At 45.2% G+C, this 26,735-nt stretch overlaps 1 protein-coding gene across 9 annotated transcripts in view; it reads right to left on the minus strand.

Annotated features, from left to right (window-relative positions):
- ANKS1A (ankyrin repeat and sterile alpha motif domain containing 1A) overlaps positions 1-26,735 on the minus strand; it is an 855,968-nt gene that overhangs the window by 177,854 nt on the left and 651,379 nt on the right. For all 9 annotated transcript variants that reach the window (XM_069633488.1, XM_069633494.1, XM_069633490.1 and 6 more), the window contains one exon: positions 20,777-20,843. In XM_069633488.1, the coding sequence (XP_069489589.1) occupies positions 20,777-20,843 (67 nt within the window). The remainder of the gene's footprint in view (positions 1-20,776; positions 20,844-26,735) is intronic.

Consider the following 26,735-nt stretch of genomic DNA (forward strand, 5'->3'; position numbering starts at 1 on the left):
AAAAATAAATAAAAATCTAATAAAAATCGGCTAAATTCTACGAGATCTTCGAAGAACGAAACTCGAGGACTCTTGACATAAGAACGTGCTGTAAAAATCTGAAGATGGCTACCAAGGGTGTACTAAGGAGGTTGGATGTCATTGGATGGGGCAGTCAGACACAAAGTGATAGCAATAGGCTATACAAGAGACATGCAGTTTTAGCTGAAAGCTAAACTGCTTTATATTACTGAGGATGCCCAGCCTGATAACGGAATATTCATAAGCATGTAAGGCCCCATGCTGGAGAAGTCTGGTTGTATTATGTGATGCTCCATTACTTTGTTTGCATTAAAGTATAATGTTCAAGTGCTCTGAACCAGGCGCAAGTTGAAAAGCTCAAAAACACCCATAAAATACACAAGCAGCACTCAGTTTATAAAAAGGCACCATAACACCCAAAGGAAATGTAATTGGTAAACCGACTACACCCTACGTTTTGCATGCTGCCCTCTATTAATAGGACAAGGTATCACAAAGGATCTACACAGCTGAATTATGCAGAGTAACTCTCAGTCCAGCTTCTGCCTGAGCGGAAACCACCCCAATGAAATTCCTAGATGCCCACACACATTTCTAAGAACCCCCTGTTCAGAGCTTTGCCCATTGAGGAGCCATGGTCCAAAACGTACACATTTAAAACTGCCCATACCTTTTTCCAGCTTTCCTGTCTAGGGAACCTGGCTGTTCCGACATATGGGAATAAGGCTTCTAGGCCACAAGCAGGAGCTAAATAGCTCCCCTTCAATGTCAAACCCTGTTTTTCTAATTTTTCAAGTAGCTGTGAACATGGCAAATTTGCATTTCTGACACTCACCCTCTCCATATTTGTCTTTATTAAAATGGTCTCTAGGTGTACAAGCTAAGCAGATCATCATTTCACATGGCAGGGAGTCAATTTGGAGCGCTTTCACTTCTAGTGCACACCATTGATCTCATTTTTGGCTGGATTGCCAGCTAAGGGAGCCCCCAGAGCTGGACGTGGTGCACACTGAGATCATGTTGCTACATGGCAACATGAAAGATTCCATCTCTATCCCTCAATCGTCAGGTGGCCTTATGGTAGTATAAAGCGATGTACAAGCAACAAAGCATGTCATAGCCTTATGGTAAGAAAAAGCATTGTAAGGTAACAAGAGTACCAGGGTGTCACAGCATACATAAAGACAGGCATCTGACCCTTCTCGCCCTCCCTACCCTGTCCACCACACCTCCACCTCGCATACACATATAGGCTTAGCCTTCATAGGTAGTTTAGGCTGCTTTCTCACTGTATATGGCTATGTAGATAGCCTATTACCAGGTAAAGCAGCACCTTACCTCACTGTGACCAAAAATAAAGCCTAGCATAATATGACAGAAAAAACGATTCATTATAACCTCTCCCATCAAGGTACCATGTTTTTAAAATGTTACCCTACTAGTTTGATCACTCCATTCAGTTTTCTTCTGTTAACATCATTCACCTTTATACACAGTGTATTCTGGACTAATCAACTCTTGGCTCATGCTCGACCGTCACAGAATTAACATTCTTTAGTTTGACCTGGGGTACAATGTATAGATGTATGTGTACGCAAATAAGCCAACAAACCTCCAGGACTGCCAGAGCACAACATCAAATATTTAATTGTAACAGAATGCCATTGGTGAGGGGTAGTGGGGCGATGGGCATGAGCTTTTTTTTTAATTTTTGTAACCCAAGCCAGCTGGCAATGCTGCCTCTGAAAGTGAGCTCTGCTAATCAGATTCTCTTTCATAAATGCTTCAAACTGAAAGTAAAGTGCAAACCTCCAACCCTGCTGAGCCCGTCAAGCAACACCTAATCGGCTGCCTTGTAGTTTGGCAACATGGCAGTTGCAGAGTAACATGCACATTCCCACAACCGGCTGCTGCAATCTAAAATTTGAACATTCATTGGCTGCCTGTAAACATGGGGAATCCTGATCCAACTGGGAATGGTTACCCAGGCCAAGGTAAGGAGTCTCCCGACCCCTCCTCCCCAAACCCTGCAATGTAATATTGCATAGGTGCTTAAAAGCACCATAGCGCACTCGGCGCGTGGTCCCTCTCCCCAGCCCACCCGCTTCCTGGTTCCCCTGGGCCCGCCTCCCCACTGTCCCGATTGGTCCTTAGAAAAAATAGAAAAGAAAAAAAAAACCAGAGGCCGTGGCGAGGGTCTGCAGCCGGCGTCCCCGCCATTTGCAGTGACCCAGGCCAAGGTAAGGAGTCTCCCCGACCCCCTCCTCCCCAAACCCTGCAATGTAATATTGCATAGGTGCTTAAAAGCACCATAGCGCACTCGGCGCGTGGTCCCTCTCCCCAGCCCACCCGCTTCCTGGTTCCCCTGTACCCGCCTCCCAACACGCCCACTCCAACCGGATTGGTCCCCATGCACCACTTCAAGGACATCCAAGGGCAGCCCTCTGCCCGGCAGCCCTGCGGCGAAGGACCCTGAGGCAAAGGACGGCCCCAAGATGTGTCTGCAGGTGTCCGCAGGGGACGCCAAGGAAGCCAGCAGCCAACAGACACCAACAAAAAAAAAAAAAACGTGAGTGTGGCATGGGTGGGGAGTAGAGCAATCACTCTACTCCAGAAAACCCTGCCACTCTAACTTACCTACCAATAACACAGTGTGCCATAATACTAGCATGTCCACTCTTAGACGGAATTGTGAGTGTTAGCATGTCCACTCTTAGATAGAATTGTGAGTGTTAGCATGTCCACTCTTAGATAGAAGCGCCAAATCTAGACAGAAATGTGATTGTTAGCATATACCACACTTAGATGGAATTTCAGAAATGTGATTCTTAGCATATGCCACACTTAGATGGAATTCTCAAGCTTAGCCCGCGTCGCATCTAGATAGAAATATGATTGTTAGTATATGCCACACTTATATGGAATTTCTCAAGGTTAGTCTGCGCCAAATCTAGACAGAAATGTGATTATCACATGCCACACTTAGATGGAATTCTCTAGCATAGTTTGCGCCAAATCTAGACAGAAATTTGATTGTTAGCATATGCCATACTTAGATGGAATTCTCAAGCTTAGCCCGCGTCGCATCTAGATAGAAATATGATTGTTAGCAAATACCACACCTAGATGGAATCTCAGAAATGTAATTGTTAGCATATGTGGACAGAAATGTGACTGTTAGCATGTACCGGACCTAGATGGAATCCCACAATTGCAAGAACAACAATGCCAACTAAGCAACCAACTAACAATTCCATCCCTCTGCATACACCTCTCAAACTATAACCAAACACAACCACAAGCCTTAAATGCAGCAATCCGCACAAACTTCACAACAATGCAACAACAAAACAAACCACACATAGACTTGCACAACAGCACACAATGACTACGGACCATAAAACACCCCAAGCCCAGCCGACGGACCCACCGGGCTGAGGCTGCCAACAGCACATCACTGCTCTCTTGCACGTTTCCAGCTTATTCCCACTAACCCAAACCCTCTCCTCCCCTTTTTCAGAGCCGCCAGGGGACCACTTCGGTGGTGATAGTGCGCGGTACAAATGTCCTTTAACATTAACATAGTGACTATTGCACTCTCTTTCCGAAGTAGCCTTTCCTCCAAACTCATGGAAATTCCCAGCGAGTGGTGATGGTATCAGAGCCTAACCACAGCAACGTATGCTCTCCTTTTTGCCTCTTTCTTAACAATCCATCTTACTTTAGTAGAGTTGGCTACCTTTTTGCCCAGACAAGGAGCCCTAAACTAGACAAAATTGTCTGCCCCAAGACCCATCAGGTCTAGACCTTTCAAGAACCTTAGGGCACGAACATACAGACAGAAAACAAACTCTGTAAGCCTTTGTTTGGAGGTGCCACTTGCCTTTATACTGAGATCTGGTAGAGTCCTTCCTAGCAGCCGTTAAGAAATGCACCTCATCTTTTGATAGGTCCAAGTGACCATATGTCAGTTCTTCAGGTACCAGAGCGTCAAGGTAAGTGATTGAGGGGAGGGGTGCCACACCTTCACCTTTGTTGGTGAAAGGATCGCAAAGGGACAGACGGGGAGACAGTTCAGAAGCCATATGCAGGAGGTTGGAAAACCAGTGTCGCTTCCCAGAGTGGGGCGAGGTCAGGAGAATCTGACCATTCTTGGAAGTCCGAATCGACAGATTGTCCCAAGTGATCGACAGCACATTCTCTAGCAAACTCCAACCACTCCCTTTCCAGGTGGCATACAGTTGGTACTCGTAGTCTGTCTCCGTTGCAAAGAGATCCATTTGAGGAATAGCTATCCTGGAGGAAATCTCTCCCAGAATCTCTAGGTGTAGTTCTCACTCGTAGCTGGAATAGGACATACTGCTCAGTGTCCACTTCCTCTGCGTCTGCTCCTGCTAGGTGGGCTGCTTGTAACGAGATATAGTTCCATAGAGCCCATTCCCTGATTTTTACTACAAGGGCACACAACCTGATCAACTTCGTGCCTCCTTGCTAGTTTAAATAAAACAAACAGTCACTACATTGTCCGACAGGAGAGGGACTCATTTTAAAAAGGTTAACTGAAGATGGTCATCTTGACCTTTGTAGAGGACACGTCTTGGTTAGCTTTGTGCAACTCTACAGTGTCCCTTGCCTTGTTTGGAGTGGTAGAGACTGAACACTCCTACATAATACCGTAAACAAAATCGTATCTGCTGTACAAAGTGTACTTGGTACTAAGGGCACAACCTTGTGGCTTGGTACTTTCCCACGAAGAGGTACTTGCAAGCGCATACCCCAGAGCACCCCATGCCTGAATGGGCGGTGCAAGGTCTGGAGACAGAAGAGATTACCTCACAACAAGGACAATCTCAGGACGCTGCCCGGTCCTGAATCCCTAAGGTGTGCGTGTCTCTTCTGCAAAGTTTAACATTGCCATTCTTACAGGATCATTTGCTAGCATGGAGTGGTGGCAAGTTTTCAGCAAACTTTAATAAATTCCACTGCAGAATGGACAGGAACTCACCAGATGAGTCGCTCAGACAAGACACCTTGTTATTGACAGTCATCTGCTGAAACCTGCTTCCTGCATCAAAGTTATTTTCATAAACATTTTGGTGGTCAGCATGTACTGCAGAGGGAGGCAATGATTGGAACACTTTGCCAATTAAAAAATAGGAAAAACGCCCCTTCAATAAAGGGCAGATAATTGAAATGTACCGCCCTTAAAAGCAGTGAATGCCAGGAGGGAACGGTCTTGCCTCCCGCCAGCAGGTGGAAAGACAGGTACTAGTGACTGTTGGTGAGCTAATTGGGTCTTTATGGGTGTGCCGAAGCATTTAATCTCAACACACTTGTCCACCAGATTTCCCCCAACCTTTTTTTCCTAACAAAGTTTCTTACTGGATTCCATTCCCACCTCCCCCCACTATTGAAATCTTCTTCCACCTCTCCCCCATAATCATCCCCTCTTATCTCTCCACTTAATTTTGTTTTGGGTGGGTAACCCCTCTTACTCCCATGTTCAATCTCACTATGCCCAGCCCCCTCGCCTCACTCTCGCAGTGGTCTTATCCTTTAATACTGTCCCACGTTCACAGCTCGTCCTGCTTTCTTTTTTACCAGGCCCACCCTTTTCTCCTCTATGCCCTCCCAACAACTCTAGTTCTTGTCCTCACACTCTCCCACTGCCCCCACTTACCTCCAGGCTCACATGGCCTTCGTAGCCTGTTAACCATGCCCCTCCCGGCTCCATATTCATCTGCCCCCTTCCTCCGTGTTCTAGGTAATCACTGGCAAAGAACTAGTACCAGAGGCCAATTGGTGAGCTACTGCGTTGAGCAAAATTAATTTTAATCCATTTTGTTAATCCATTTCTTTTTCTATTTTGGTCCATTTCGTTAATGCCCGACGGCGTTTCAGCATTCGTGAAACTATGCTAGCTACACTAGTAAAGCGCTAGTCTCTGACATGAGGGCACTCTGCACTTTCCAAGTTTCTAATCCTGCAGCAGGGCCAATTTAGCCTTTCATCCATCAGAGGTTAATCAATATGAATATGTTTATTACCCTATTCAAAATGAAATGAGGTAATATCAGCTAGAATAGGATTTCAAAGTCTGGCATGAAGCTCTATATGAGAAAGCATTATTATAATTATTCTGCAGAAGTGGAGGAGATGCCACAGTGCATGAAAGGTCACCCAGGCAGGGAGCCAGGCACCAACATTCTTAGAGTGACAGCATCTTTTGGTGAAGCTTAGCGTCCATGCATGCAGTTGACAAAGTACGTAATGCCTGTCCAAACCATGAAAATCTCGTACCTCCAAGTGTGAAATCCTCCCAAAAGATGCTGTTTTAGCAGCAGATTCAAATTTTGTTGATCAACTAGCTTGTTCTCAGCTACTAATTCCCAGTTTTGCCACACACAAATGACTAATCGACAATTCTTAACGCAATTAGGATAAATTATTCATCCCTAATCTTGCCTCACATCCAGTTGAACAGAACATTTTTTTAATGCATGTATTTATTAAGCATCTCTGCAGTATCATAAAACATCTGTGCGTAGGAAGCAGTAGGCGGTGCATGAGAACAACGGTAGAGGTGGAAGAACAGACAGCTGGTGAGGATGGTTCACTGGAATAGAGAATAGAAGCAGAGTTTAATCATAGCCCTGTTTAAAGTCAATCGCGAAAGGGCTAGGCAGATGGCAGGATAACCTCCGAGATGGTGTTTCAAAATAACTTTTTTTTTTAAAAGGCATGGGGGTATGGGAGGAGGGTAATTACAGGTCGAGGGGGAAGGTGTTTCAGTAGCCGGGCACGATCAGGAGAAGGATTCATTTGGAGGAGGGACAGGTGGGTTAGACTGGAGAAGTGTTGCCTGACAATATCAGCCAGGTAAGGAGGGACAAGATTTCAATGGACTGAATTGAGGAAAGTGGAAAAGCATTTTAACGCAGAGCACAAAGCAGCCTAGTGTTTGATGGAACAAGAGGCAGTGGATCCTGGGAGGATAAACATGGCATGAGTAATGAAGTGGGGGACTTGAAGGCACACTTGAGTGTGGGAAAGGCCAAAAGGAGGACTGCTGCATCAGAAAAACCTGCTGAGGACAAGAACATTAGAGGTCAGAAAGACTTTACTCATGTCAGTAGTTTGTATCGGGCGGAAATTGCAATTGGGTATTTTACGAGGCTAACAAGGTTGTGATCAGACAAGAGCAAGTTAGGAACATTAAAAGTAACTTTGGATCTGATGGATAGAATGCCCGATTTTCAGATTCCTGATCTTTGAAATGTCCAGCCTTCATGCTGGAACCTCAGGAATGATTGAATTACGCTTGAACAGTTCTGGGAGGTGCCACCCATACCAACTGTCTTAAGAGCATGCCTCACGGCCTCTGCTGGAAGGTACGGTGTCCAGTCCAGGGTATAAGTGGCGCCTAGACTCCCTCCCCTGCAACCCCCCCCACCCTGAGCACAACATCCCATCACCGGAAGACTGAGCTTATTCCGCGTTATCTAATGAAGGAGGAGGAGGGAGGACCAGCAGGTAAAGAATCTGATAAAGAATCTGCAGATGTTCCATTGTATCCATCGGAACAGTTATCTGTAAGGCTGTATGGATTAGTGGAGGTGGAATTCATGGATGTCCTTGGTTAGGAAGGACTGAAGCACCACCTTATATTTTGTAAAAGTAGCCCAAGTCCTGTCAGGCTCACTCACATGCTTGGCTGATGTGATGGCCAATAGAAGGGCGGCCTTTAAGGTACAGGTTTTTAAATCGTAACTGTGCACAGGTTTAAGAGGTGGAGCAATCCGTTGTGACAAGACCTTTTTCCAGTCCCATTGTGCTAGTATATGCGGCACTTGCGGATAATCTATTAGCAAGGCCTTTTGGAATTACTTCACATTTGGGATTTCAAAGAACGAACCCTGCGCGGGCCTCTGCATAAAGATGGAGAACATAGCCAGATATTTTAAATGGTGGAAACCTGCAGCCCTTCTCTCACCAGTGGCAATGTGAAAACTAAAACCGTCACCAAGGAAGCCAAGAAGGGTACAATTTCACTGTCATGTCATCCACGCTAATAAAGCTTGCATGTGTTCTGCCTGCTAGCCCTCAGCATAAAGGTTTAGGACACCCTTTTGTTATACGAATATCTATACCTTAGGTCCTAACACACAGGGGTTTTCCCTTCCGTTAAACATTCTCCCCCATGCACCACCAACACAAGTCCTGAACCAAGGCGGTGCCCATTGGTAACTTCTCCTCCAGAAACCCGGGTCAACTAGTTCCAACTGAACTAGATTGCCCACTGAGGCTTTGTCTTGTGAAGACTAGCTTGACAGACAAGAATCCATGAGACCACCAAGCCAAAAAGTAAAACATCCAAGTCTCGATCACGACTTCCCACCTCTAGGCACTCCTCAATTTCTTGTCCAGCACTGCCCTTGTGAACTGCAGCCACATTGTATGGGTCAAGAGTGACTTCTTGATGTTCCACGAAAACTGGAGGGCGCAGAAGCGAAAATAGAACCCCTTCCCAAATGCATGTTTTAACTAGTAAATACTGAGGTAAGGAAGTACTTTCACACCTACCATTTGCAAGTGGGATGCCACAACCGCCAGTGCTTTCGTGAAGACTCTTAAGGATGATGTCAACATGAAGAACAACACCGTGGATTGCAGGTGTTGGCAGAACGGCACTTTTACGGTTAAGTGGGGTCTTGAATGTAGCCACTTCATGATAGCTGGATGCATGCACCTACCATCATCTATCGACCCAGATGTTTTAGAATTTGCTGAATCTACCAATACTAGGCTTTCACTTGATTATAACCAATGCATTTTTTCCGTTCACCCTCCAGAATTCGCAAAAGGCGCGGCCCCACTCCTGCACTCATCTGCTTTCACATACAACTCGAATGAGACTGCCACCAATAGAATGTAGCTACATTTTATGATAAATTCGAACTGTAGCTACACACACAATTGACTATCCTTTTACACACACCCCTCCAGCTTATATCCCTAGCGTACCTCACTCCACTCCATACAAGCAACTTAGACATGAGTTACTAGCAGGGACTCTGAAGCTCTCACAATCATTTATGGCCATTATGCACACGCACACTAGCACCTCTTAACTTTCCCATACTTCGGACCCTTTGAGGGCTTTCAACCTACAGCACGTTCGGACCATACCCATGGTGAAAGGGACTATACAAATGATGAAATGAAGTGCCAGTGCTGCCCCGTGACCAATAAATACAGGAACTTCATGTGAGCCAGTAGAACGGGCAAATGAAATTATGCACCCTGGAGGTTTAAAGGATACCATCCAGTCACACTGATTAACAGTGCCGAACTTCCGAGCCAACATCTGAGCCAATGTTATCATCTTAAACGCATCTTTCCTTTAATTTGGTAATGCATCTCCAGTCTGGAATACATATCAATTATCCAGGTTCCTTTTTTGGGTTTCGAAAATATGCTGGTCTTCAGGCACTTACTATAGTACTTTTTCCGATCATCTGTTTCACCTCCGAAGGGCCTCCCTTTGGTAATACTCTGGTCTCCTTCAATGTGAAGGGAAGCCTAGAGAAAGTCAAGAACTGGGGTCTAACTGTTCTCTACAATCTGCAGGACCCTCTGGTCCGTGGTCACAGCTCTCCATTGCCCAACCAAGTCCTCATTCGTGTTGCCTGAGCTGAGGACACATCTAAGTGGCTTCACTAGCAGCATTGCTGCCCTTTCAGCTGCTATGGACTGGGACATTGCCATTTTCCGGCCCCCTACCTTAAAGGGTCTCCTAGATGTCGGATGATTTCTTATTGGAGTACTCCTGTTAAACTATTTTTGTTGAGTGGTGGCCTGCTCCTATATGTTGCTGAACTGTGAAGGTGGTTTTAGGGAGGTACATGGACAATGGGCCATTTGTGTGGACGCCATGAATTTTTCCAGGGTATGGTCAAACTTGTTTCTAAACAGTTTGTCCCCCTAAAAGGGCATGTCCATGACGTTGGTCTGAACATCTGGTGAATAACCTTACAAATAGGAGACAAACAAGACGTCTGAAACTTGCTAATGTCACTATTTCTGTGGCCATCTAATCTGTCATGTCCAGGCCTGAGGGGCTATTGTCTCTGGTGGCCTCAAAGCCACCTTTCTAGGACCCTCTGCTCACCACTAGCAGTTGGACAATTGCTTTCTCGGTCATAGGGGGAACTGATAACGACACAGTTGTGGCAGCATTGGCAGAATGCAGGGCGGTGACCTCAAAATAAACACCTTCTTGGCATGGCAGCTATCATGTTGGACTGCCTGTCTTGGTGGCAAGGTTGATAAAGCTTTAAGGGGTGCTCTAGATTTGCAGCATGCACCGCCAGCGAATCTGCAGGTCAATTAGGTAAGATGGCTCTCCTCTAACAAGCCTTTATTTTCTCAACATGCTCCTGTTGAGGGCCTGAAGAAACTTGGGCTTATCTCAGAGGTCTATTATGGGGTCTTTAAAACATTCATCAAAAGGAAAGGGGGTTGATCCTACTTTAGATCCTTGTTCATCACATTTGACAGTTTGTCCTTTTCATCATGATGTACAGTATCAAGGACCTGGATATGCAAAGCCTTAACTGCACTCCTTATGAGGGCCATGTTTGACATGAATTTGGCAGCGGGGCCACCCTTTCATTAAGGACTACTCTGATGGTGTGTCCAAGCCAGTGGCATTCTGCAGGCCCTTTCAGGATCTCCCCCAACTCATCTCTCATCAAAATGGTACATGATTCTGGAATACTGTTCTTCTCAGTCACCAATGCCATACTGTCATAACCTGCACTATCAGAGAATAGTTCTACCTCTGCTTGCCTCACCATTCACATCCGCAACTCTGAAGCCCTCTTGGTTCCAATTAACCTCCATAACCGCATCTATGGGTCTTGCAATGATCTCATGTGGTGCCACACTCTAATCCAGAGAGTCAGCAGAAGAGATGAATAGGTCTACGACGATGCTCTGTTCTTTTGGGGTTGCCTAACACAGTAGGTGTCGCTGAGACATGTGTACTGTATCTCTGGATCCGCGCTGAGTAAAAGGGACAGTAGGAGTAGAAGACTACATCGTCAGATGCTGTCACATCTTGGCAAACGTGGCTAACGTCTCCCACTGGAAAAACTCCACGTCCCCCAGAGAGCCCAGACAGTGAAAACCAAGGTAGTCGCTCTTTCTTATTTTTCCGTATTTAGTGCAGACAGTGAAATCCAAGGTAGTCGCTCTTTCTTATTTTTCCGTATTTAGTGCTGGAAGACTGGGATGCGCACAAAAGGACCTTTCCTCATGCTTTCCCATAAAACATGGGGAAGAACTCCAGCCAGGGGATCTCCCATGGAAGTGCTCAGATTGAGCCAGATCTGGTTGCAAGGAGCCCCCTGTGGTCCTCTGGAGGAATACTACCTTCTTTGATTATTTTCTGGGACATCAAAAGTCAACATTCCTAAGACAGGCTGGCATTCAACGTGAAGCGACACCACCACGTCTCACACTCCATGCCATCATGGCGGGTGCCAAGACACCACATTCAGTGGCGTCATGGTTGTCCTTAATGCAAATCGTCCATTGACACTTGTTACAGTTCTCAATTCCTGTGTGTTTTCCTCCTCATTTTGATGAAAGCATTTAGTATTCCAATTGTAATTAAAAAATAAGACAAGATTTGAACTTTCGTGACCGTTGGTGGTAGTGGTTCCACGCTGGAATTGGAAGAGGAACTGTTTGGCAAAGGTAAGGAGACGCCACTTATAGCCTGGACACCGTCACTTACAGTGGAGGCTACAAGATGTACCCTCATGGTACCACAGGTATGTATGGCACCAACCAGCACTTTGTGAGCGTTAGTAAAAAATATTCAGGAGGTACCAGCCTGCAGGCTTTGATTTGGTATCTATTAGAAACCCCAGATTGTGGGAGAAAATACAATCAGGAATGAAGGTGAGAGGAAGGGATATTTTGGGGGCTGTTGCTGAGAACAAATATATTACTTCTTGTACGATTAAGTGCGAGGCAGTGCATGGTTCAGACCCAAACAGAGTTTGTCTTCAAGATTTTTCACTAAGTCATTGGGTTAGGGAAACAGTTAAGAGGCAGTGTTTGCAAGAATAGGACTAGGCAGTGTGCTCATGAAATGGCAATGCTGAAAGATTTCAATATGACTCATAGGATTAGAAAAGAGGGGCAATGCTTGGGGGTACAGTGTGTGAAAGTCGGATGTAAGGAAGAGAAAGCAGGGTATTTTTTTTTTGCGAAAGCTAGATTGACATGGGTTGTACAAATTGTTGGACAGTCGGATAAAGGGTAAGTTGACTCAATATGAATCTTACAAGGACATTGGGGAAGGAGCCTACAGGGTGTTGCAGTCACACTATATGACAAATATTAATCAGTAATGGTCTTTCTGTAGCTTGTCTAGGGCAGGCGTGGTATCACAAGTATGACACGGACAATGGGTACACTTTGATTGAAATTGTTGGGGTTGGAGAAACACCTATTTTGCCCCTGAACTAAGATGGTCGTAGTCTCGACCATCAAATAATAAATAATGCAGTCCTAGTGGAGTCTGTCAGATCAAAATGGCCTATGCGAACAAAACCTAATAACCGCCCTATCTCTTGTACAAAAAAGTGTAAAAAGGAGAAATGTACGCAAAGGGAAAACTCATTGTTCAAATGAATTAATGTGGTTGAACCAGCTCTACTCCCCACTTTAGACCTCACGGAGTAAGGCTGTCCCTGTAGGCAGGATGACACACTCTGGCTCAGTTTTCAACACAAACAGTTCCAAAACGTGGATCTAGGCCCGTCTGGCCTGCCACATTAAAGTCTAACTTGACTTCCAAAATAATGTTTCAACCAAAATGTTTTCAGAGGTCACCCTCTGTCGGTCTCAGACCTTTCACCACACAGTTCTCGTAGGTCTCCCTGTCGGGCTCGGACCCCTTTTGAATGTGCATGGCTTTCTTTACAGACCACTGCAGGACCACTTTGACTCAAAGTTTACAGTTGAATTTTCACTTTCTCCTTCTATAGGAGTTAAACTTCTTTATTTCACTTTTGCTGTTCATTCGGTTTTTCACTTCAAAGAATGTACTTTTCTCTGAGACTTTCGAGTGTGCTACTTCCTTTTACCGGACCACTGCGTTACTTAGTATCACTGATTTTGCAGCTGCCTTTTATTTGAAAGTTCTTTCACATGTCTCCCTTTCCTCTCTTCTCATTCCTACACGTGCAGCCTTCGCTTGCGATAAAATGTTGCTATTTCAAACTTTAACACACACCCGTCTTTCAGGTCGCTTACCAACTCACTGGCTGTGTGCATCTCTTCTTAGTTTTGTGGTTCCCAATTCACGAGTCAAGATTAGTACCACAGACTTGGCCCTGCCTCCCTAACTCTGCCGTTTACCCGGAGGGTCTCTGATGTCTTTGAAACACGATAAAGTCTTCACTGTGGGATCTGGCCTTCTCCACGTGTCTTTTGCGGCCTGTCAGAGGTAACGACCTCCAGTAGGGAACTTCTGGGGCTCTCAACCCGCTGCTCTCGTCCCTTGGTCTGTCGCTCTGCTCCACTAGGTTTGCCTTCATACCGGAAGACCTGCTCGTACTTGTGTTCCGCCTTGCTCAGAGTGTCTTCGGGTTCTGCCTTTCATGTGAGGAGAGCTAATTTGGTATCAGGTGTATGCACTTAAAATCAAGTGCCTGATTTTGCCTGACCCAAGTAGCGGGACATGTCCAGCACGGTGTGTGAAAGTTAATGTTGTTACTCTCAGTCACCCTCTTCCTCGGCCCAGTGTTTGTGTAAAAGGGGGAGGGGGGAATTGGGACCTTGGAGCACCCTGAAACATAGGATTGGTTGGATAAACAAAATAGAGTGGGGATGGGGGGGGGGAATACTGCATCTCATCATCGGCTCACTCCCGAAGACCCCTCACACAGGTGATCTTCCCACACTGGTCCACCACCAGGAACTGGATCCAAAAGTGATGGCCGTGTTCTGGCCATCTAAATGACAAGTCCACAAGTACTAGCAGGTGAGACACCCTTTGGTTTCTCACACTTGTACCAGGCGGACTAAAACAGATGTAGGCACGTGAAGGATTATGGGTTCCCATACGCGTAGAGTAGGGATAGTGTTACAGGTTGATCTTTCGGACTCAAAAACATAATTTATAATACTCTGCACCAACCACTGTATGGCAGCCTATGCAAAGCATGTGAATCGAAGCTCTAGAAATTACAGTATTCTGCACTTTTGGGAATTTGTCCTCTCGTCACCCAGGTAGCCATAAGACTATAATGGGTAAAGGATGGGGTAAAACTGATGAAAAGCCTATGTCCTTTTGTTAATCAAACCCATGGAAATATATAGGAGGAAATGTTCCCAGGCTGAGAACCCGATGCTGTACCTTGGGGAGTAGATCTGTTGTGTTCCTGTAATTTATATTGTACACCACTTATTCGCATGGAATCCAGATTCTCTTTCAGAGCTGAAGGTGTTAAGCTCGGTTAGTGAGAAGAGGGGTAACCAGCAAGAAAGCTTTGCTGCTGTGTTGATGCATTCAGATCTGAAGTAACCGGATTCTGCATGCACATCCATTTCTACATAATCCTTGTTGAGGGCATGATGGCCTTTGTATACAGAAGGGAGCTTTGTCTGCCCATGATGCCTCAACACCAAAAAGCTGTGAATCTGGTTTCAAAACAGATTGTGCAGGAAGTTTTCTTTTTTAAATAAGAAGTTCGCATAAGTGCCTAACTGTTTTTCATGTGCTCTTTGCTAAACATCTTAAGACTATGCATAAGAGTATATTTTAAAATGAAATGAGACCAGCAGGAGGAGGAAAGAGACTGAGCAGTAGGTGGGGGGAATCTGGGGGAGTCAAAGCGGGCAGGCAGGGTGGGGGAATGTCCAGGATCAAATCTGCTTTAATGTAAGAATACGAGTTTCCTGGGTAATTCATGGTGCAAAGGAGGCAGATGGTGGATTGGACATTAGGGGGCAATTCTCTTGATATGTGGATTGGAGGTTGGAGACTAAAGAATAGGACTATGGTAAGAAAGTTCATGGAACGAGGGATAACAAGGAGGACACATAGGATGACCCGATTTTCGGAATATGAGGCAGCTGTCAGGGGGGTGGTAGTAGTATTGGGAAGTTGATGGATTACATAGAATAAGAGTGCTGGGAAAGAAAATAGTCATTAATGGCTTCTGGGAAGTGGTTAGATAAGCCCCCGGGAGAATGATTAGTACAGAGGTGATGGTGAAGGAGTTTCTAGCAGGTACGCAAGTCATGGCAGGGATATCTTTACCACATTCAAAGTAGGCTACAAAGATGAGCTTTCAGCGTGTTGGTTATAATGGTTATCTAGGGCTTTGGCCAACTGGTGGCAGGGTGAGGCTATTTATTTTTTACAAGCTTGAATGAGTCAAAAGATTCAGAGAGAGCGGGTCCAGGAGAGATTGGATGGTGGACAGTTGCTGTAAAGCACTTTGCAAATAGTGAGGGATTGAGTGAATATAATTTCGAACATTACGGACAGACTTCCAGCTGCAGCGCTTCAGGAGGTATACTACCTTTCCTCACTTCCCCCAGAAACTCACCGTCTCCAGCGCTCTGGTTCTTGCCAGGCTGGACTATAGAAACAGCCTCTTTCTCCATCTCTCCAACTCTACTCTTCGCCCTCTTCAACTAATCCAGAACAGGACTCGGACACTTATCCTTAGCCTCAAGCCCAGGGACCGCATCTCTCCAGCTCTGAAAATCTCTCAAGTGGCTCCCAGCGGCCACAAGCATCCAGTTGAAGACCCTCTGCATCATCCACAAGGCTTTCTTGGCCCGTGGTCCCCACTACATCCAACTAACTCTTCCTCAATACTTTCCTTTCTAGAGCCCTCCGTTCAGCTACCTCCAACTCTCTGCAGGTCAGACGTTTTTAGAAGCAGAGTTGAGCTGGACCACCCGAAGTTCCGAAAGCTGCTCAAGACCTTCCTTCCCTCCTTTTCCTGCTCTCTCTCGCTTGCTAATCCGTCTTTTCATCCTGACTGGTTGCCGTCAGAGTCCGAAAGGGTACCATGCCCCCCCCCCCCGCTCCACTCTCCACTCGACCAGTCACCCTGCACTACCGTCTGGCCTACCCAGCACTCCCGGTCTGGCACTGCACCCATGTAGTCCTTGCGCTTACTCAGAGCCCAGCTGCCCTGACTACACTACTTCTTTACCCCTTTACCCCTTCCCTGCACCCCACCCCCACACCCTCTACCCTGCACTTCTCGTTTGCATTTGCATGATCTGAATGGCCTAGTAAGATAGTTTGTCTTGTCATTCCTCTCGTCCCCTCCAATCTTGTGCCACCTTGAAACACTTGTGTAGAGGCGCAATATAAATACCAAATCAGATCATATCATATACTCAGAGCTTCACTAATGTAGAATGCTTACAGGGACCTTCCTCCAATCCTTTATTTCATTCTCACCATAAAGCTTATTACCCATCTTCCCTATCCTAAATAATTCCATTACTGATACTTTTTTTTTCCATGATCCATTATCGTTGTGCACTATGGCGAAAGCGCTTCATAAAAAAAAAACAAGTCCATCTATTGAGACCTGTGAGGCTCCGAGTTGTATCTGTGAATATGATTAGTAACATTCAAGAGGAAAATGATTACCAAGTCTTTCCGCTTTGCTAACACTACTTCTGCAGGGATACAGCAGTTGGCTAGTCCTTCTTTCGGCCAAAGTTTAATTTGACTGATGCCACACCAGACTTGGGGTGCAAGGAAAAGGCCGACATTCTCACTGGGTGTCCATATTGATCAATGTATCGTTTCACTACGGTTATCTGCACTTAGAACTCGGGTCGGTCGTGATCCCTCTGCTTAAAAAACCTGGTTTAGATCCTACGGACTTCAACAGTTTATGCTGCATGGCTTCCCTGGATTACAACAATCCTGGCGGAAGTGCTAATGTGTTGACTTCAGAAATACCTAAGGCCATGCTAGGATTTTGGATCCCTTTGAACATGTCTATGCACAAACAACATTCTGACTTTGTGGCTTGATATTCTCAAGAAGGCTGCCAACGGTGGGCTCCCCTTTCAGTAATTGTATAATACTCCGTAGAATTTTGTATCATGCATCTGAAGTTACTTGCTGCACAGTTAACTCATTCATTTTGCATAGGTGGACTAGGCTTTGATTGGCTCAGCTAATCTTTGGCAAAATGAGAATAAAGGGTTCAACTTGGCAATTTCCAATCTTCTTACCAAATGTGTGTGGCGTGCTGCAGGCGTCCTAACTCTCACTGCTCCAAGGCCTATCACTGTCTTCTCTTAAACTGTTCGACTCCTTGGGGTATCAATATCATTCATGTGCATACATAGATTCTGCTGCGGGTTGATAGTCCCCTGAAGAATTTTTCCCTCCATTCAGATAATCTGGACCGAGTAAGTGGTTGGATAGAGTGACGGCAGGCTCAAGCTCAACTGATCAAAAACAGAGGTGATAAGGTTTGGAGTTCACCATCTTTTGAACACTGTGGCTCTCCCTCCTCAACCCATCCAGATGGGCCATCCATCAGGCCACTTATCTTACGAAAGTCAGGAACTTGGGGATCATTTGGCAAGCAGACTTCAGCAACAATGCACAAATAGAGTCTGTGCTTAAATCATTGATTTCTTATTCTTCGAAAACTGAACCAGACTCCCATGTCTTCCTAGAGCGATACCCAGATTATGGTTGGGGCTCTTATCAATGCTAATGGCACCATGTCTGACTCGCTGCAACTCAGTTACATGATCTTCAGATGTAGTGAATGGTCTTATATGTGGCCTTAACAGTTTTTAATCCATTGTGTCCTGATGCTGCAAACTGCATTTGTTGCATGTTAACATGTGTATTGCTTTCAAGGTCTACCATTTGATTTAGAAGTGCCTGCCCGGATTGGCCTTGGCCTAACTATTTAAATAGTTTCAATTTACTCCATAGGTGCCTTAGGATCTGCAGCAACCCATCTCCTTGGGGTTCCTTGTTTTAAATGTATGACAAGGCAATTCCCAGTGGTTGGCCCTCAGTAGTGTGTGCCCCTTCTCTGGAGTTTGTCTGTACCAGTTTTCTTATTAGCATTTTGCACCTAGAGGCAATTGTGTTTGCTAGGTTGTACTGTATCATCAGTGCAATATAAATATAAAATCGGTCAAATGAAATCACTGCAAAACTCTGCAAAGGCCTCAAGTCTGAAATCGAGACCTAGCTTTCCCAGCGTTTGTCTCGCTGTGCAGCTCTTTAGCAGTTCTTTAGCATTCAAACAATCGCTCACGCACGCGGAGTGCAATGCATGAGCGTCATATTAAAAATGAACCACCGCAATGATTTGTAGTCTCCACCTGGACTAGACTATCTGTGACCTTTCGCCTAAAGTGCTCAGAAGTAGCACATCTTAAATCGTTAATCCTTGAGGTTTAGGAATGCAAAATCTGGTCCTGTACTTTACCCTAAACATTTTTGCTATTGTTTCAACTAACTTTCTCCTTGCATGTATTCTCTTAGCCATACTGCTATGCTGTAATCTGAGCTCATTCATAGCTTTCTACAGAGTAACGCCTGAGAGCTCAGTCTTGATACTACAATACAAACAAGGAGTTCCTGTAAACCTCATTTTACCTCAAATTGAGGATTGTGTACGCTGGAGCATATTTCAAACAACACATCTGTGAAAGACAGGGATTAAGGCACCATGACTAAAACAATATCAAATCCCTTGGATGATGGCCTGCGTTCACCAGACTAAACACATGTCTGTCAAAGCGTCTTTTGATAGGATTTAACACAAAGAATACACTTTGCTAGTAGTCCTGTAAGCCCCAAACCAGGCCAAATAAATGTCAGTTGTCAACCTGAATACTTTTATGAGACTGGTTGTGACTGTTGTATTTCGTTATTGCCACAATTCCAAAAAGAGCATTCGGTTTGCTGACCACCTTCAACCAGACCAGAGGCAACGATAAATCGGCACTATGGTATGGTACAAAAAGGAAGGCAGAAACTGTAACACCACCAATTCTGGCCATGCCATAAAAATGGCACACCTTTCGGACGAGTTGCAAATGGGAGAGAGTTGAAGGAATAGAAACTACCCAGGTCAATTCAGTTTGATGAGAATCCCTTCTGCCCTACCACAAATTCCCAGAACCGTCTCCTACCAGGAGGAACTAATCACCAGCCAACCGTCTAAACTAATATACTCCAGCAATAACAGAGATTAATCAAATAGCAATTGCAGTCCGGTATTGGCCTTCATTTCACTCAAGGTATTATTGTATGTTTTAACCATCAGAATTTTAAAATTGCATAACACACAAAATGGTATAGAATATCAAGCTAATCGATTTAAGGACGTAAAAGGGCCTAATCACCATTCCAGCCACACCCCAAATGACATGATTACTTTTTCCAATTCCCCACAGAAATTTCAGAGCGTATCTCAAATCCTTTGTCACACAATGAAAGGCAGAGGCCAATACTACAATCCACTCTCCCAAGCCTTTACACAACTCAAACAATCCCAACATGTTAGTATTCCCCAGGGCATCATTGAACCATACCATCATTTTGCAACCCCCACTACTTTTATGTAGCTTGTTTCAGGGGCTGACAAAGAATTCCTTCCACCAACTGGTTCAAGCACAAACTGCTTCACACACAGCCAACGTCAATGGCTAATTTGCTTATACCTGCTGACTCACGGGCTAAACGTCAGTTACCCGAGCTTTGCGTCTTCAACGGATAATATGAGAGGGAGAGGTAATTATCGCAGGATAATGATCCATCCTTCGCATCGGGCCATAGGTTTAAGGGTCCATATCACAATCGAGAATGACCCTTCCCAAAGTCTAAGGGTATGAGGACCTACTAGTAATAGCAACATAGGTTTTGGAGTTGTGGTTGTAAAGTAGAAAATGTTTACTAGGGAGCAAAATAAAAGCTCAAACCGGGTTTGTAAATTAAATGCTTTTTTATTTTGTGATATTTAAAAAACAAGGATGTCATACGTTAAGCATATCAATCACAAACAAAATATGTTGACATTAACATGAATATGAATTACGTTTAATGTAAAAAAGAAGTGGCCTCTCTTTAAGAAAAAGGTTTTCACATGTTTTAGCTTGCTCTTTGGTGTGGCAAACTGGGTGATGCAGTGGGACCAAATATCTTACCAAGGATGGAGTGTTTTGGTAAACGAAATCATACCTGGAAGTTGCATTGCTGTTTCCCTGCCTGCTTTTGAACTCTGAATATTCAGGATGCATTCAATACCAGTCGTTATTGACTGCACTCAAAACATTCTGATTGGGTGAGAGGAGATCAATAACGACTTCCAATACGTTTCTATCAAAAATACCTTCATCAACCAATTCCTCAACAAGCCACTCTTAATTTCAGGAAATACGTCTAAATATACTGGAAAAAACATTAAAATGAGCCAATCACATTTCTTACACAGCAGCCATATTGGTTAACTCCCAAACCTATGCAGGACTACGAAAGCCCAAGTGACTAAAAAAAGGAATTTATTTTTGGCTATGTTCTTTTTTAACAAAAAAAGAAATGTGCACATTATTTCAAGAGGATAGCACAAAATGTACACACAGATTTCCTTATCACACTAAAAGCTTTGAGGAGGATCTCAAGGCTTCTTAAATATGCATCTTTCTGATAACTTACCTGAGATGATTTGCCGCTCCTGAGAAAACTCTATTCCTTTCCCAATCGAATTCATTATTTGATCAATCTGTAAATAGAAAAACGGGGCAGCCCCCAAAAACAGAACATGAGAAATATCGAGACTGTAGCAACACATCTGCAAAGCACCCACCACCACCAGCAGACAACTACCCTATAGTTCAAGCAGCACAAAAACACAACACAATCTCACCCACAAAAGAGACCCACTGTCACCAACAGCAATGGCAAAGTCGCTCATCCAACACTGTTGGAATTACCACACGCTCATTGCCAACATGCCAGCTAAGAGCTTTGGGCTACAGCGACAAGACTCCCAGCCCAAAGAAAGTGTTCAGCTTGATAGTAGGGTCAAGCTATTGACAGTAAAGAGAAGCAGAAGACATACTTGGAGTAGCGCACAACAGCTGTAGAGAGGGAGGCTAAAAGCAGGTGAAGAGGGAATTCCAGATAAGGTTCTAACAGGTTCCCATTGATGACCCCACACAATAAAAAAAAAGGTTGTTCTTGTGGCCCATCCTGCTAGAGGTAACACAACCGCCTCTTTATAGCTCAAAGAATTTGGCTAGAGATAAAAAAAGGCAGCATAACATTTCCTCACCAACTACTCGGCCTCGGCAGGTAAAATATGAGGCCAATACCCTCTGGAATGTTTAAAACCTGAACTTTCCCATGCCTACTAAATTTTGCTTAGTCCGTGCTCAAGCCGATGTTTCCCACACCCTTGTCATACTATGGCCAAGGTGCTTTGCCCTGCCACACTTTACACTCTCCCCCACACCCCACACCATTTACTAGACGCTTCCCACATTCTTATCTAGAATATCCCCTGTTCCAGACTACTGAGTGAGCAGAAGAATATGGTTCTGGGATACTGTTTAAACCATAGCTATTCCTGGCGCAGCCACTGTCGGGCCTCAAATGCAGGTGCTCAGTTTGCAGGGTGTTTTAAGAAGACGCACGCATCAGTCCCCTCCTGAACTTCAACAAGCTAGCTGCAGCTTCCAAGTCAGACAGCATGCATAGATCTTCATGTCATAGGCTTGTCATAAAGTATAATCTTGCCTGTTTTATTGGTGGCAATACCACCGTTTATTCCGTTCCCTTCTCACCTATACTATATTACTTCCCATTTCCCCTGCTGGCTTTGAGCAACGCAGAGCTTTTAGTTGTACGTGTTATTTACCAATGAGACCCTGCGATCTTTACATCTGAACCAACTTCCCCCCCACTCCAGAGGTCATCCCCATCATCTCCTTGTAAGTGCTTCGAGATGTTGATAATCATTTGTGGCTCCAGGTTTACTGCTAGCACCCCCTATTTGAGTGTGCATTGGGGACCACATTACACCTACACCTTCGGCCAGACTATCAGGGCACATATTGTCATCCAAACTGATCCCATACACTCTCCATCCCTGTACCCAAACCAAACTATGTAGAGAATGTTGCCACAAACTTCGAAATTCTATGGCAATTCTGCAGATGAGCAGTAGGATTACATTTAGTTTTATTACACTTTTCTGCAGCAAAGGAAACATAAGACTCAACACACTACCAATATCCCCATTAGTAGTTTGGCGTGGTCCAAACATTTATTTCCACCGATGCATTCTAATTCCCCTGGACAATCCCAGTCATAATATCCTTTGGCTTAAGCAAAGGCAAGGAGATTGCAAGTGGCGCACCACCTATGCCGAGGAGGACAAAAAGTTTCAGCTTACTTCCAAGCAATACCCCCTTTTACACTGAACCGACCTAAAGAGTTACTTTCCCAGTGTGGTCACTGTCCGAAGTTTTCATCACTAAGATTGAAGACATCCAGAAGAACATCCGGCTAGCAGCGCCTATACTAGTGCTCCTCTGGGCAGTCTCTTAGCAGCAGCCCCTACTCCTGTCTCTGGCCCCCTTTTCGATATTCCACCCGCCGACATCCTACTGGCTGCTGGCCATCTCAAGTCGGCCTCCCTGTTGGACTCTCCCTTTATCTGTCCTCAAGGAAATTATGCCATCTATTGCTCATTTGGGGACTCGAGCAGTAAAACTTTCCTGCTCCACAGATACTATTTCTATGACACATAAACAAGCTCTTGTGACCCCCTCTCGTGAAGAAGCCTTCTTTAGACCCAGCTATTCTTGCTAGCTTCTGTCCCATCTCTCTTCTTCCCTTTTTTATGAAGTTGCTTGAATCTTTGATCTATCCTGTTAGGAAAGATTTCTCTTTACTGCACCGTTGCTTCAATTTTTATGGACCCTCCAAACTTATTTTTGATCCTGAACTGTACTTTTTACAGTGCGGTGAAGCCTTAAGCTTCACTACACTTTGCTCATATGTTATGGGGAAACTGACATATCCTTCAGGCTGTCAGTACTGGAAAATATTGTTTCCCTTAGTCTAGTTACTTTGTTACTACTTTCAGTAACTTATCACTTGTGGTAACTTATTGTACAATGCATCTTACAAGGTAGTACAATAGGGTACACTTTTGTTTTTGCTCTAGACTAACACTCAAAGGATTTGTGGTTACTCTAGGTGTGCTAAATAGACAAGCTGGTGGCAGCAGGGACTTATTACAATTTTATTGGTGCTTTTCGTTCTAGCCTTACCTCGTTTACTGCGTTTGGCTACTAAATGTGGCTAGTGACCAAACATGGCCATGCTACAAGGTTTTCGCTCGTCCTTTGGCCATCTTGTTTTTAGCCTTCTTCCTGGCCTGTGAGGCCGCGAAAATCCTTATATGGATTTCCAGTGCCCAGGAAAGCAGAGGCTTTTGGCGGGCTACTGGAGGGCTATGGGCGTTTGCTGGCAGGATGTGGGTGTGGGCTACGACTGTGATCCCAATCCACAAACAGGTTTCATTGTGTCTGAGTGTTATGCATGAGTGTTCCCGCCAGTGGTCCCATTTGGACCACTGCTGGGGTGTGTGCGGGGCTAGTGCTGCTACTGGGAGTTTCGGCTCTTGCCTGCTTTTTGGGATAAAAAGAGGACACCTACACATACTCGAGAGATCCTAGAGGAACCTGAAGGAGCCAAGACTCCTGTCCAGCTGCAAGACCCGTGAAGAGACCAGAGACCTGTCTGAAGGAGGCCTGGTGACCAACTTCTGCTGCTCTCCTGAAGGAGCCCTGTCTTGCTATTGATCTTCAGCGTTCCTGCGAGGGAGCTGTGACCCGCGGAGTGGAGGGAACATCCATTCCTGACATCTGCTCGGTACCCTGCGAAGATGAGTCGTCGGAAGTGTCCCGGGACCGTCCTGCGGCTGACCAGCTCTGAGTAGGGGCTACCGTGCTGCGGACGTCGCCGTTCTGCATTGAGGCCTAGAACTTGGGGGATCTGCAGCTTATCCTACAAGATTTAGCTCAGTGAAATCTCGAAGTCCAAGCTTAAAGGGGACCCGAGATAGGAGTGAGAGTGACCGCGACAAGAGTACCTTTGCGTCACCGTGCTGCAGTGACAACTGTCTGAAACAGCTTACCTGAGTAGAGTTCAGTCCTGAGAAGGGTCCTGCATCATGTTTTTCTGCATTCTTCATCCGAGAGTCCTTGCACCAGCTAAAGACACCTACCTGAGATCTGCTCAAAACTGCAACCCGTGCGAATCAAGGACTAAGGCGACTGCGGGAAAAGCAACCTCTGACCTTCTTCCATTGACCTGCCAAGTCTTGTGAAGAATTGGAGTACAGGGTGAGTTACAGTGGTTTTTATCCACCCCTAATTTCCCTTTAAAAGTGTTGCTAACTTTTATACAACTTTGACTATATTTTGGCTTTGCCATTGCTTGCTCGCGCAAGCCTTCCGAAAGTTGGGGACACTTTTGTTTGTTAGAATAACCTGTCCTCCAACTCTTGGATACATCCACTGGACACCAGGGACCCTAACTTCATTTTCTCCTGCATCACAAACTGTTGGAACATTTCCTGAACGTTTGGGCATAAGGCCCCAGACAATTTAGGGAAGGACTTTTGAAGTTAAGTTTACACTACAGGTCCACAGAGAAATAACCTTATCTATACTTTCTTTTACAGGAGTTTGATTTGTATTATGCCCTACTCTAGTGACTGTATATATTTAATCTATTGTTAGGGTTGTGTAATACTTCAACCTGTTAGTAGTCATTTTTCATAGTGATATTTGGCCATAAATAAATAACTATTTGTATACTTACTGTCTAAGTGTAATTTGTGATTCCCATTGTGGACCCGTTTCAAGCTCACCACCTCTTGAGACTTAGCCTAGACCTCTCGCCACTGCTACCTTCAACTGGTTGGGCTACAGCTCCCAGAGTTGTCCCTGTCACAATATAGGTTGGCCTTCTATAAATCTGTCCACCATGCCAGAGTATAGAAAATCAGTCTCAACATCTCCTTTACTCAGTTCCTTTCTGGACAGTTCTGATTTATTTGATCCCTTCGAGTCAGGTTTTCGACCGGGCTGGGGCCACTGTTTTGGTGTCGGTGGTAGATGACCTTACCCAGCTGGTTGATCAGGGGGGTTTGGCAGGGGGAGAGGCGTAGTTGGAGCTCTGATTCTTTTAGATCTGTCAGCCGCTTTTGACACTGTTGACCGCTACCTCCGGCTCAGCAGTCTAGCCTCCGATGGCCTCTCTGGCCTGGTCCTGTACTGGTTCACATCCTTCCTAACTGATAGGGGCCAGGTTTTTTTGTGGTCCCTTCCTTCTACTCTTCCTCCTGTACCTTTTCCTGCAGGGTCCCCCAGGGCCCGGCCTTGTCCCCCCACTTTATTCAATGTTTACATACAGCCCCTCGTCCGGTTCATCCATTCCTTTGGCTTCTGCTGCTACTCCTATGCTGATGAGACACAAGATATTATCCAGCTTTATTTGGCAGCCATCGGATGGATGAGGGGCAACTGGCTCAAATTGAATGGGGACAAGACTGAGATACTGGTGGTTGGCTCCCACCTGTCAGCTTCCTCTTCTCCCTCTCTTTCTTTGGACCTCTTCCTTCTGGCCCCTTCCCCCACTCCTGTATCAATGGTGAAAAATGTTGGCTTCAAAAGCTCTGCCTCGCTTTCCACCACAGTGCAAGTCTGCTCTATCTACCAGGCAGTTCACTTCAAGCTTAAAGTTCTTCCGAAGGTCCCTTGTTTTCTTCCTTTCCACCTCTGTGCTCCTGTTGTCAATGCCATTGTTTAAAGTCGCATCGACTATTATAATTCTTTGTTTCTTGCCCAGTCCCTGGATCGTACTTGCCCTCTTCAACTTCTTCAAAACCTGGCAGCTCGTGTTGCCACGGGTGTCTCTTATGGTTCTACCATCTCTCCCACGCTCCGCTCTTCGCACTGGCTTACTGTTTCCAAATGCATCACATTTAAATTGCTGTGTATAGTACACCAGGCTTTCCACGGCCTGTGTGCCAAATTGCTACTGGCGAAATTCCCTCCTTGTGTCCCAGTGGAGTCACTTTGCTCCCAGGTGGCTTACCTGATTTCAGTCCCTCGGTTTTGTCTTGACAGCAGTGGTGGATGCTCTTTTTCAAATGTAGCTGCCAAACTCTGCAACGCCTTAACACTCCAACTCAGGACTACTAAAAACCACTTACAGTTTCGTCGCCTGCTCAAGACTCATCGTTTCTAGTCTCCCGACTCTTTGTCTAGCCTTCCTGTTGTATACGCAGAGCCAATATGCCTTTGGTGTATGTGTGCTCTACAAATTCACATAACATATCTTGGTTATTCACTCCATGTGCAAGGCCCCTCAGCAGATTAACTGCATATGTACTACATATATGTCAGGATTCCTTTTTATGGAGTATAATCTGATAAGTGAATATCTGCCCTGATTGGGTTCCCAATCTGCTCTAGCCCAGACACCCACAGACTGCACAGTTCCAGCCAACAGGATACAAGAGCTGGCCTAAAGAGAACAATGAGAGATAGCAAAGACGAGTTTGGAATGGGAGAAGGAGTTTGAATATGAATAT

This window comes from Ambystoma mexicanum, chromosome 13 (assembly GCF_040938575.1).
Source record: "Ambystoma mexicanum isolate Mex_15411 chromosome 13, UKY_AmexF1_1, whole genome shotgun sequence".
Classification (NCBI taxonomy): Eukaryota; Metazoa; Chordata; class Amphibia; order Caudata; family Ambystomatidae; genus Ambystoma; species Ambystoma mexicanum.